Below are 12,596 nucleotides of genomic sequence, written 5' to 3' on the forward strand. Positions count from 1 at the left end.
TTTCCACCTACACTCCTTACAATGCCGCCTATCTTTGTCTCATTGGCAAATTTGGATATATGGCTTTCTATCTTACCATCAATGAATACAGTGAATAGCTCAGGATCCAACACAGATCCTTGCGGGACACCACTAGTCATATCCTGCCAATTAGTGTACTTGCCCATTATTCCTACTTTCTGTCCCCTGCAACTCATCCAATTTTCTAACTAGGTTAATAATTTGCCTTCAATTCCTTGAGCTTCAACTTTTGTTAACGGTCTCTTCTGAGGGACTTCATTAAAGTGGCAGCAGTGTCGCATTTTCTGTTTCTCACACCAAGCTTCTTGTGGGCTTTTTGAGTGAGATTGCCAATTTAATGAAAAGTTAAGAGTAATTTTGCCATGTGGGATGATGTCCATTAGAAACTGAATTGTGATTGCTCAAACTCATTCTGTTTAAGTTTGTAAAGAGGTTTGTAAAGAAGTCAGGAGTCCTTATTAGGGAAGGTCAGCCCCAGAACATTGCTGTAATATAGCTTGTTTAATTTAGGTCTTCGGTCAAGCAGTGAAGACCTTTCACTATCAAGGATGAGTGCTTCCATAGAAAGCAATTCGTTTTAATGTTTTCTGGCTATGACCATACCCTTTTTTGTCATTGTATGATGCTGAACATGTTTGTTATAGGAGAGAAAAACTGTGCAGTTAAAAGCTTATGGGAACAAAAATTAACATTTAAGATGTTTGTAAGTAAAAGAAAGACTTTCATTTATATAGTGCCTTTCATGACCATAGGATGCTCCAAAGTGTTTTACAGCCAATGAAGAACTTTTGAAGTGTAATGTAATATAAATATTTAAGAAAATAGAAGCCAGTAATAGCGAAGATGTGAGTGTTGAAAATCTGAGAAGACCAGAAAATAATAAAACAATGCAAATGCACAATTGGTGAGTTAGTGTCTGAGTTACAATATAAGTTAACATTGCAAGTCATTTGATGAAGGATCCCATCAGAAACAACTGATCATCCTTCTCATAATGTGCCTGTATTTGGCAACATATGACACAATATTACTACCACTTGCAATCAGTAGAGTCATCTTATCTGCAGATTCCCTTGTAACCAGGATTCTTTGGGCTACAGGTGTCTCGAAGACAACATACTTCACAATGGAGTTCATAACAAAATCAGCCTTCTCTGGCAGACTTGATAATCCAATGTCTGAACCAGTAATGACTGTAGTATCCAGGCACTCTTGATGATCGACTGGCTAGATCGGTTTACTGGCGAATCATGGCGGAAAGACCTGGCACTGGGGCCAGGAACTCCCTTCCCACTCCACTCCAAATAATCCTGTAAGCTGACAGCTGCTCCTAACTAGTCAAGTAGTGGGAACCTTATCACTCCTGTGTAACAAAAGGCTGCATGATTTCAGCTGGCTATATTCCTGCATACAGTTAGAAGTGCCAAAGTTTCAGCCCTGCCAACCTGCACCTAAGCTATCTGAACTTAGGTAAGTGGAGTCTGTCCCTGTGACGTGTGTGTGGACTATGCATCAGGCGAACAAATTATAATTATACACTTGCAGATTTTTTAGTAGCTTGATTCGAAGATTTTAAAATATAGTGATGGCAATCCACTAACGTCTGATACCTGGCTGACAATAAAAGGATTATTTAAAAGACGACGACATTTCAATTGCATCGAAAGTTGGGCTGTCTGGATAGATCTTTTGTTTATATATTTAAATAAAAGTTACACAATATTTGCAAGAATTATCACTACTGACTACCCAAACAATTATTTCTAAAAGAAATGAATGTCTAATTTTGGGAAGTGGTGCTTGAGCAGTAGTTAGCAGTGTTTGCATTCGTATAGTTTATGTCATTAAGGTATTGGTACAGGTCTGCAGAAAACTATTTACTATTATACTATTTATAGTCCAAGCTAGCATCAAGTACAGTATAGAAGTTTTGCATAATGCATAGTAAAACCACTTCTAGGTTATCCTCAACAATGCACCTTAATGCCAGTCTCAGAATAGCAATAGTGATAATGGCTTGCATTTATATAGTGCCTTTAATGTAGAAAAATATTCCAGGGCATGTCACAGAGACATAATGAAAAGCTAAAACTAAGCCAAAGGAGAGATAAAGAGGGGTGATCAAAATCTGGCTTCGGAGGCGTAGCTTTTAAGGGAACTCTTTTAAGACGAAAGGGAGATGGAGAGGCTAAGAGATTTCGACAGACCCTGCCATTGATGGAGTGAAGAGAAGGGGGGGGGGGGATGCATAAGAGGCCAGAGACCGACTTAACCATTGTGATGTGATATTTCTATTTTCTGCAGCAGCCATCATTGTAGCCTTTTGAATTAGACTTTGCCCACAAGCTGGTATGAAATTGATACACAAGGCCCCTTCACCATTGTTGGAGGGAAGAGGCTTATTCCATGGATGTGAACACTGATGCCAGAAAGAAAAGGACCAAGTTCAAACCTGTTGAGCCTTTCACTGACTGGTTTCAGAATTGTGGTGATTACATAACAATTTGTTTTTCCATTGGCGGCCAGCTTGGATTTCTTTGAGTATGGTTTATAAAGAAGCAAAGTGTTAGTACTGAGCACATTGTATGTCAGATTTGCTGATTGTTTTCTCTTGGCTTTCAAGACTTTCAGAGTGAGGTCAAGGCAGAATTTTGAGTCTTAACATAGTAATCTTGTTTTTTTCCAGGTGCACTTTGTGCACAATTTAATATTTGCTGATGACCAGTTGGAGATTTAGCGGGTGAATTTTCTATTAGCTCTACACCTGGGTTCTAATCAGACGTGTGGTGTGCTGTGCCGGACCAGACCGAAACATCTGGATTTGCAGGCCAGCTCCCTGGCACGGCTTAGTGCCTGTAAGCAGGGCAGGAATGTCTGCCTGCAGCAGCAGTTACTCTATAGTCGAAGCCTTCAGGCTGTCCAAAAATAGTAGCTGGAAGGCTTCCTATACCGATTCTTAGCCCTATGCCCTGTATGGAAGTTGTTTGGTTCCTGCTGGGTTCTGCCTGTCTCTTTCCGATCCTCTAATCGAAGAGAAGCTAGGTATCCTACTAGCTTGCAACTATTGTGGTTCTGGCATTGCAGGTTTCCGCCCCTAGTTCCTGTGTTTTCAGCCTGAGGAATAAGCATTCCCCATTCAGAAATCATAGGAAAATTTGCCCCTTATAAGCTTCTGGTCATGAGAAATTTTAAGTGTTACTGACCTATAGATGGTGCTGTTAACTGCTGCTCAACAGCAGTGCAAACAAACTTCCTTAATGAGATTTCAGCTGCAGTTGAATTCACTTTTTTAAAAAAAATGATAATTAGGTTGTTGCGAAAAGTCTCTGAAGAATGGTTTTTATTGTTGAAATGGTGCTTATGACAGCAATTATATCTTACCAATCTTAGAACCATTTCTGAAGTGTAATGATCATCAGCTGTTTCAGCTGATAGCTAGCTTTACCGACGTCATTCAGATACTTCGTTTTATCAGGACCTTATCAATCTTTTGTAACATTTTTGTGACTTGCATTTATATAAAACTATTTGCAAGACTGTAACTAAAGGGTGTCATTTTATTTGACTTCAATTTTTATGTATTACCCAGTCATCAGATCACCATCTCACAGCAATGGATTACAATGGACAGATTCAGTAAATCGATCAGAACGGATTGAATTTGCGGGCGGTACCTACCAACAAAACTTCAGTAATTATAGCTATGTTCCAGACTACTCTGTACGGCTATTAACTGACCTCCAGTTTGTGAAGGTAAAACCTGCTTCTGTGTTATGATCCTCTAAGTATGTTGTTTTAGCTGTGTGGATGGAAGCTGATCATATTTGTATACGTAGTGACAGAACTCTACCTTGTCATAATTGTGCTAGCCTTTGCCCCTGCATCTCCATACTTGGAATGAAGAACTTGAGGCAAGTGTGCAAATCTAAATCCTTCTAATGTGCCCAACAATTTGGCACAAAGGCAGTTGACAGAATTTTTGAATTAAGGCCTGCTAGTATTTCTTCAGTAATAAAAAACAGAAAAAAATGGGAAAAAAAACAACAGGCCAAACAGCATCGATGGAGAGAGCAGATAGTCTAAATACAATTCAGGTTCATAACCTTCTTTAAAACTGAAAAGTTATGGAAAGATGTTAATATGAGTAGAAAACAGTTGGGAGGTGAATAATATTGTCAGAGAGAAGGAGCATCAGTGAAATGATACAGGCGATCATCTCAAGTCATAGAAACATTGAAGAAATAAAATCATTAAAAGAAATGAGGAATGTGTGAATCGCTAAGGAAGTGAGAGGCCTGAGCGAAATGGAAGCAATGGAAAACTGAGGGTTTAGCTAAAAAAAAATTAAAGCAGATTTTAAAATAATTTTCCGTCAGAAGTTACTGACATGCGTTCAGCCCAGAGGATTGCAGGGTGCCTAAGAGAAAGATGCATTATTGTTCTTGATCTTCCTTAAGTTTTATTGGGACAAACTTGAAACAGGAGATTGAGGAGTAGGGGAAGCTGAGTTTGGTGGTAGGATCATGTTGCAGGTGGTGAAAAACAAAAGCTAAAAACTTTGCTTTGTATAATTATTAAATAGTTCTGAAATGACTGTTTTTCTTATTTACTGACGGTAGCATGTTGTACATTGCTATCAACCATGTTTCCCACACTGGCAAATAAAATAAACTGAAATAAATCTTTTGGCAATAATGACTTTTGAGGTGACGATTGAATTGATAAGCTTTTTGAACTTCGTTTTACATGGTTAATTGCATAATTTCCACTTTAAAGTATTGCTGCACTGGAAATTGCATGCTTTCCCTTACAAACTAAACTGTGTGATAGCAAAAAGCGGTATAATTAATCACAAATTAATCATTAAAATTTATCAGTGATTGTCTATTTGTATTCCTTTTGGATGACCAACCTCCTTTGAAGGTTGGAGAATCTGGCCCTGAGTTTCCACTAGTTGAGCTGTTTTAGTCAGCCCATTTGCTCAAAATCGTGCAAACCAGCACAAAAGATCCCAGAATTTCATGTGCATATTTCGTCCAGCACAAATTGATCTTCCGCAATCTTTTGTGCTAGTTTAAAAAACATTACGCTGGAAGCTGGCCCTGCCTATATAACTGGTCACGCCCCAGACCGAATTAATCTCCATTGTGAGTTTCCGCTAATTGCACTCATTTACAGGCCTGCAAGGAGGCTGTTAAAATTAAGCTCGTTCTTTTGGGTTTTTAAAGCTTGTGAATTTTTTTTAATTTACAAAGAAACTGACTGCTCTATATCAGTATAACTAGCAAATGGTTCTGCATAGCTTTTAGTCATTTTTAGCTGTTTAAAATCAGGTTACTCAACTGGCGGACTGGATGCAGATTAAAAATGCTTATTTTTTTCTGATAAGTACATTTTTAGCTGTATTAATTAAATTGCACAGATTTACCACTCTTAAATATATCAAGGAATATTTTGAAGAATTAAAAAAAAAAATTCTAAAATGCTGCATGTTTTAAGTTTGGCAATTATGCAAATGAGTTTGAGCAGAAACTATGTTGAGGGGTGGGTGCTGATGTGAGAATAACACTTCTTAAAGCTCACACAATTTGCACCCAGAACTCTCATTATGGCCAAAGCAGAAACACTGCCCCTCTTTTTTTTAATCTTTGCTCATAACTTGGTTCTCCTACACTGGGATCAACCTTGTGGCCTTTCATGTCAAAGTTATGAAGAGAGTTTAGAAAAACTCAGACATTTCACCCTTGAAAGCAGGTGAACGAGAGAGGACATTACAAATGTATATGATGTACCAAGTGAAATAGGGTAAGTAAGTCCTCAATTCTGTTTTAAGTTAGACCATGACTGTAGGGCCAAGTTAGATAAGAATAAACTCATCAATAGCAAATTCCAGGCTGTTTTTAAGAAGCACTTCTTGACAGAGTGATTCATACCTGGAATGTTATTCACATTAGAGGAGTGAATGCAAATAGATGCAGTGATGGGTCACTATAGGTTTCTATGGGAAGATGAGAGAGATATGCCAAATACTTCTTCACAGAGTTTAGAATACTGTTACTGTTCTGATGTTATGGTTAAAACACAGGGTGCTGCAAATTGCCTGACCTGGCCTGGGATTGTTTGGTGCTAGCACAGGTTGAAAACTGACCTTCCCCAAACTAAAGAACTCTGGTCAATCGAACATACCCAGTTGCTTGCTTTGAAATGATGAGTGGTGAATCAGTGGAAGATGACAAAGACATGGTTATGTCCTGTACTGGTAGGGCAAAAGGTCAGGCATTCCTGATGGTTGGCTGCTAACTTCTACTGCAATGTACACGTATATGAACTTCAGGTGAGGGCAAGATTGTCAGGCACAGCTCTTATATCCATTCCCCATAAAATGTTGAGTAGCTTGTCAATTAGGCTCACACTGTTAGAATAGTCACTTGGATGAGGTTCCCGAGTGTGGTCATGTGTTGATCTGTACCCCAACAGCTGATCAAGTGGGTTAAAACTGGGATGGGGCGTAATTTACAAAAACTCTAATTGAGGTTTGCAGGCAAAATAAATGATATTTATCTCATTAGTGTAAAAATTGTTCAGTCTCCCATCCTGTTTCCACACTATTTCTTGGAGAACCTGCATGCCAAGTGTGTTATAAAGTTGCATGGGTTTTTTTCTGCTCAGATCACAAGGATGCAGTATGCAAATGCAGTAGCAGCAACCCAAATGGAGAATTCTCCCCAGACTCCTGAAATCGATATGGCGATAACAGAATCGACAAGTAAAGACCCAACCACTAGCCTGTCCACTGAAACCACTAACTTGTTCAATGAGAAGAACCGTGTGATTCGTAAGTGACTGAGTCGTATCCTTGATGAGAATTCAATATAGCTTACTTGGATGCCCTGAGTCCGTAAAAGTGCATCTAGCTTGGATGCATCAGTGCATTAACAGACTTCAGTGCCAAGCATTCTGGCCTTTTTTAATTTATATAGGAAAAATGGAGATTTAAGACCAGCTAAACACTCTGCATTAACTGAAGCAAGCTTGTTCATTTGCACCTGAATTTATGGCTGCTGTAGCTGCGATATTTGATATGAACCTTTGAATCTCATATCCATGACCATGTAGCCTTGGTTGTTTGCCCTCCTTGTTGTCCACTGTGCCTTAAACCCTGCACTGATTCTCTTGCGTATGTTTACAATGTCTACAGCCTGACATGAAGCATTAAAGGCTGATTAACAGTATTTGACTGTGAAGAATGCTGATTGCAAAAACCCTTGGAATGCTGCATTGCAATTCACTACAAAGGTTGTGTATCTTTTCTTTGTCATTAGTTTATTTTTTGCCATTTCTAACTTGGCCTAACTGCATGTTTTTAAAACTGTTTGTACACATTGTGTTTATAGCCATTACTAACATAGTAATGAACTGTTGCCGAGAGTTTTCTGTTGTGGAATGGGGGAGGCACTAAAAGTTTACTTAATCTTCTTAAGATTCCCCTCCCTCCAATGCAGCATAAAACATATGGGACTGTTCATTATAGCTATTAGTGGACAGATAGTGATTCCATTTTAACTATAACGGCAGCTTTTGGAAGTTGAGATGTTTCTAAAGATGTGCATTGATGCCTACCTTCGCCACCAATGGATTGCTCCTTACTCTGTTCACTAAAATTTATTGTCTTGTGTTAAGCTATGTGATTGTTTGACACTATGTGTTATGGGAGTTCAACAATTATTTCACATTTTTGTTTTGCACGCTTGATGAGGTTGCCACACTTTATCTGGTTGCATTAATGAGCTCAAAAGTTTTTTTTAATATTTATTGAATGGTTAGCATTTACTTCAGTTGTAACTTTTGCTGAGAATTGCCACTGTAGACTCAAGCAATAGAAAAATGTATAATGCTTTGTGCACTTTTATTGGATTTATTGATTTGATGTTGAAGTGGTGTCCTTTATATTAAGGATGGTATTGCATTCTTTGGGGAGCATAAATGAAGTCAGATTAAATAAAGTTAAAGAACTTCAATGGCCCTATTTACATGAAGTCAATAATAATTTTCTTAGTTAATTAGTTTGAAATTAGTTGACAAAACTGAATAATTGAATTTATCTTCAGCTTACATTTCGTTTTCAGGTTTTTTTGGGATAAATTAGAGCTGTAAATTACAAACTGAATCTGGAATTTCCCAATAGGTGTTGCATATACAACAGAATTCTATTGATTCACTGATATCTGCGTTTCATCAGTTTATTTTATTAACCAGTTTTCAACACCTTGTAAACACAAGTGACTGTTTTTGACATGAGTTTTATTGCTTAGTTTATCAGCTAGTTTTCACAACTAAGTATATTGACTCATTCCTTGATTTTAACAGTGATTTGACTAGTAACTGCCCACTCCTATTGTTTATAGTCATTGGAGTTAACTGTTAAAATATCAATTTTGTTTCAACTGCAAACATACCTTTTGTATAATGACTTCATGTAAAAAGGGTCCATATGTCACAATTTTCTCAATGAATATAGCCTGATATTACAGAGGCATTATATAATGGCAGTTATGTAAGTTTAAGGAAGAGTATCCCCTTCACGTGAAGTGCATTGTCAAAAACAATGAAACATTCCAATGTTTTAATTCTTTTAAATATTTCAATCCCATTTCAAAATATTTCTTAAGCTGTTACTATTGATTTCCATGTTGCTATTATTATTTTTGTCTAAATTTGCTTAACTCTGGGTTTTGGTACATTTTTAAGAGAAACAAGCAACAAGCCAATATTTTTGGCTGCATATGGTGACACCACTATTCCCAGCCAGAATAAAGGTGATTAGGTAATTTCCCCATTCAATCATGCCTGGAGACCATAAGAGCTGTAAGTGACTGAGATTTAACATACATGAGTTCTATTTTCTGTAATTCATGGAGACCTTTTTTGAAACAATTCTGTTTGCTGTAAAATACACTCTTTGGCTGCAAGTCTGGGCAGCTGTTAAGTCCTGCCTATTGCCAAATCATTGGTTAACACAATGGGGCCAGTAGACACTCTGAACATTTTATCCCTTTCCAGTCTCACCGCTGCGTTTTCCTGTTATATCGCCAGGTGAGTGGTCGATGTAGCTTGCGGTCTTCCCACTCAGTCGTGCGCATTGATTGTTTACTCATCGGTGCATAGAAGCGTCCCTGACTCCTTTAATGCTTCATTCCTGCTCGTGGGGAAGTGTCTTACCTCTGCTTGGTGTGTCAATATGGTGGCTCATTTGAGAATAGACATGTTATTACAAAAATGAGGGCATTATACCATTCCTCTGCTAAACTCTAGAGCCCCTGTAAGGTCAATATTTTAAGTGACCTAAATTATTGCTCTTGTGTGATGCAATTGTTAGACTGTTAATGCTGCTGTAATCTTGCAATGCAAGTCAAGATCCTCCATGCCTATAATAGTAAGGGTGGTTAAAGGACAAACAACCTGCTCTTTAAGTTAAGTTGCAGTTCTGATGAAAGGTAATTGATCTGAAACGTTAACTCACTCTCCACAGATGCTGTCTGATCCTCGTAAGTGTTTCCTAGCATTTTCTCTTATTTTTACAATTTCCAGCTTTTGAAGTTTTTCGTTTTCCTCTTTAAGTTAGTTCATTTTAGGTACATGCATGAGAACTAACAATAGAGATATATCTCTTTAAAGGTGGCTATTTCTGATTAAATATACTTCAGGACTAGTTTTAAGCAGAGTGGTAGAAACTTGTTTACTTTGAAAGCTTTGCCTCCCAACCTACTTCCTGTAGGATATAGTAGCTAGATGGTGGAGCACCAACATGTTGTGCCATGAAATGATAAGCAATGGTCCTTTTATGTTTCCCTATGCAAGTTTCCAATCTGAATCAGTGCAGTGACAAGGAGCCATTACTCAAGAAATGATAATCAGTGGAGAGGTGAGTTACCTGAGGTCACTGTTGTGTACCTCCTGTATGAAGAGTGAGAACATGATTGGCAGAGGCCTGGGAGGTCTTTCTCAAATACTTGCATGTCAGAAATAGTCTATGACCCAAGGAAGTCTAATGGGAAAGTAAACATTTTCAAAATGGGAGTGGAATAAGAGGTGAGAATGGGCCAGAATTTTCTGGCAAAATAGTTCAATGTGCGTACTGTAACTGAATGCGTAAGTTGTCAGCAATTTGTCGCAGGGAAGAGCTGGCCTTGCAAAAATGGCAATTAACAATGTAAGGACCCTTTAATAATGAGAATTAAGGTCCCAGATATCCCATTGCATTATCATCTCTCAATTCCAGAAATTTGCAGCGCAACAAATTTTTGAACTGAAGGGGAAAAGTCGAACTGATGGGGCATGCTGCAAGATGCTTTGCACCACCAAATTCTGGGCCAATGTTTTATGTGCTAGGATCTTGGAAGTAAACATAGTATACTTATTTAATTAATTTGTGCTTTTCTTTTCAATAATTTACTGCTGATCAGTGCCCAGGAAGTAAAGCTTGGGTTTCAATGTAGGGCACGCATATGAAAAGGCCTTAGAGAGGGTGCAGAGGAGATTTATCAGAATGGTACCAGGGATGAGAGACTTCAGGTATGTGGAGAGACTAGAGAAGCTGGTGTTGTGCTCCTTAGAGCAGAAAAGGTTAAGAGGAGCTTGAAGAGGTGTTCAAAATTATGAGGAGAAACTGTTTCACTTGGTAGGTGAAGCAGTAACTGGAGGATACTGATTTAAGAAAATTAGCAAAAGAACCAGAGGGGAGATGCAGAGAAAAATTATTTAAGCAGCAAGTTATGATCTGGAATGCACTGTCTGAAAGGGTGGTGGAAACTGATTTAGTAGTAACTTTCAACAGGGAATTGAAAGGGAAAAGGTGCAGGGGAAAGAGAGGGAGAGTGGGAGGAATTGGATTACTCCTTTAAAGAGCAACAAGCTGGCATAGACGCAATGGATTGAATGACCTACTGTGCTGTAAGATTCTATGAAAAGGTTTCACACAAGGTAATATAATAGGTATGGTGCCAGTTCTACCTGGAGGCTTCAATTGAGAGTTCTTGGAGATGAAGTCACAGGGGATCAATACCAGAGATTTGAGATTTGAAACAGAGAGGAAAGATGAACTACGAAGAAAGGAATTACAACTGTAAGGAGTTTTGAAAGTGTGGATCATGGGAAAGAAAAAAAATATTAATAAACATTAATGGAGGAACAGTGAAAGAAAAAGGTTTCAGGGTGAGCAGTGAAATTCCAGACACCCAAATGAAGAGAATTAGAAGACTAAGACTTCCCAATCCTCAAACTCTACTCCTTGCGATTGTGTTTGGTATCAGTGTTAACTTTGGCTCCGTTGGAGTCACAAGGTTCTGGGTTCAGGTCCATGTCAGTGCTTGAGCACAAAAACGTACATTGACACTCCAGTGGAGTACTGAGGCCGTGCTGCATTGATGAAGGTGCTGTCTTTCAGATGAGATGTTAAACCAAGACCCCATCTGCCTATTCGTGTGGATGTAAAAGATCGCGTGGCAATTAAGAAGAGCAAGGGAATTCTCCCTGGTGTACTGGCCAATACTTATCCCTCAATCAAAATCACAAAAAAATTATCTGGCCATTATCACATTGCTGTTTGTGGGAGTTTGCTGTACACAAATTGGCTGCCGTGTTTCCCACATTACAAAAGTGACTACGCGTCAAAAATACTTCATTGGTTGTAAAGTGCTTTGGGATGTCCAGTGGTTGTGTAAGGCACTATAGAAATCTATATAAATGCAAGTGTCTCTCTCTCTCTCTCTCTCTATATCTCTTTCACTCGCCCCCCCACCCTCCCCCCTCTGGTCGCCCGTGCCCCGCCCCCAATGACCTCACTCCTCCACTCTTTCTTGCCCCACCCCACTCTCTCTCACCTCCCCACCTCTCTCTGGCCCTCCTCCCCCCCCCCCCGCTCTCCCTCTGTCGCCCCCCCCACCTCTCTCTCTCTGCCTGCCCCTTCTCTCTCTCTGGTCCCCTCTCTTTTTATTTTTGTTGCCCAGTTTCTGTGTAGTGATGGCTAAAACTATCTGGCAGCTGACTTAAGATATGCTTCTGCTTTCGTTCATCAGAGCTAATCTCTGTATGCATTGGTTTATAAGTTTTCCCATGTTCATGCTTATTACATTTTTGGAATAGCGTTACATAAAGCTTGCAACTGTATGTAAATTGTGAATGTATCACTTGAATGGACAGTGAGGAACCAGTGATGGCTGATGCATTCCATGGTGATATGAACTGACATTATATAAATGCTGGCGCTTTTTAAAGAGTTAAGTTTTAAGCAGCGCAACTAACACAATATTGTTCTGATGTTCACATTAAGTAAAAAGACTGGGGTTGGGTAGGAATTCAGCACTGGCATCAAAGGACACATCTCAATTTAGGCAGAACTCGATATTACTTAATCTGGCTTTTGAAGCGCTGCAGCTTTTTCAAAAATGATCTGAAGGACTGAATGCCACAAAAAAACTTTTTTGGAATGGGGAAGTGTTTTTTCGGGGGTTTGGAGCAGGAGTGGGAGGAATATAGACTTCTCCAGTGTCATTGCCTTTTCTGGTTTAATTTAATTA

At 38.9% G+C, this 12,596-nt stretch overlaps 1 protein-coding gene across 4 annotated transcripts in view; it reads left to right on the top strand.

Annotated features, from left to right (window-relative positions):
* The window catches only part of LOC137380762 (metal transporter CNNM1), a 125,476-nt gene that overhangs the window by 86,376 nt on the left and 26,504 nt on the right, over positions 1 to 12,596 (top strand). For 2 of the 4 annotated variants that reach the window (XM_068053081.1, XM_068053083.1), the window contains 2 exons: positions 3,611 to 3,774; positions 6,691 to 6,856. The exons of 1 other annotated variant lie outside the window; for it this stretch is intronic. In XM_068053081.1, coding sequence (XP_067909182.1) covers positions 3,611 to 3,774; positions 6,691 to 6,856 — 330 coding nt within the window. Of the gene's footprint in view, positions 1 to 3,610; positions 3,775 to 6,690; positions 7,318 to 12,596 lie in introns of all 4 variants that reach the window. One more of the 4 variants, XR_010977078.1, reaches the window with a different exon arrangement.

The sequence above is a fragment of the Heterodontus francisci genome, chromosome 20 (genome assembly GCF_036365525.1).
Source record: "Heterodontus francisci isolate sHetFra1 chromosome 20, sHetFra1.hap1, whole genome shotgun sequence".
Lineage (NCBI taxonomy): Eukaryota > Metazoa > Chordata > Chondrichthyes > Heterodontiformes > Heterodontidae > Heterodontus > Heterodontus francisci.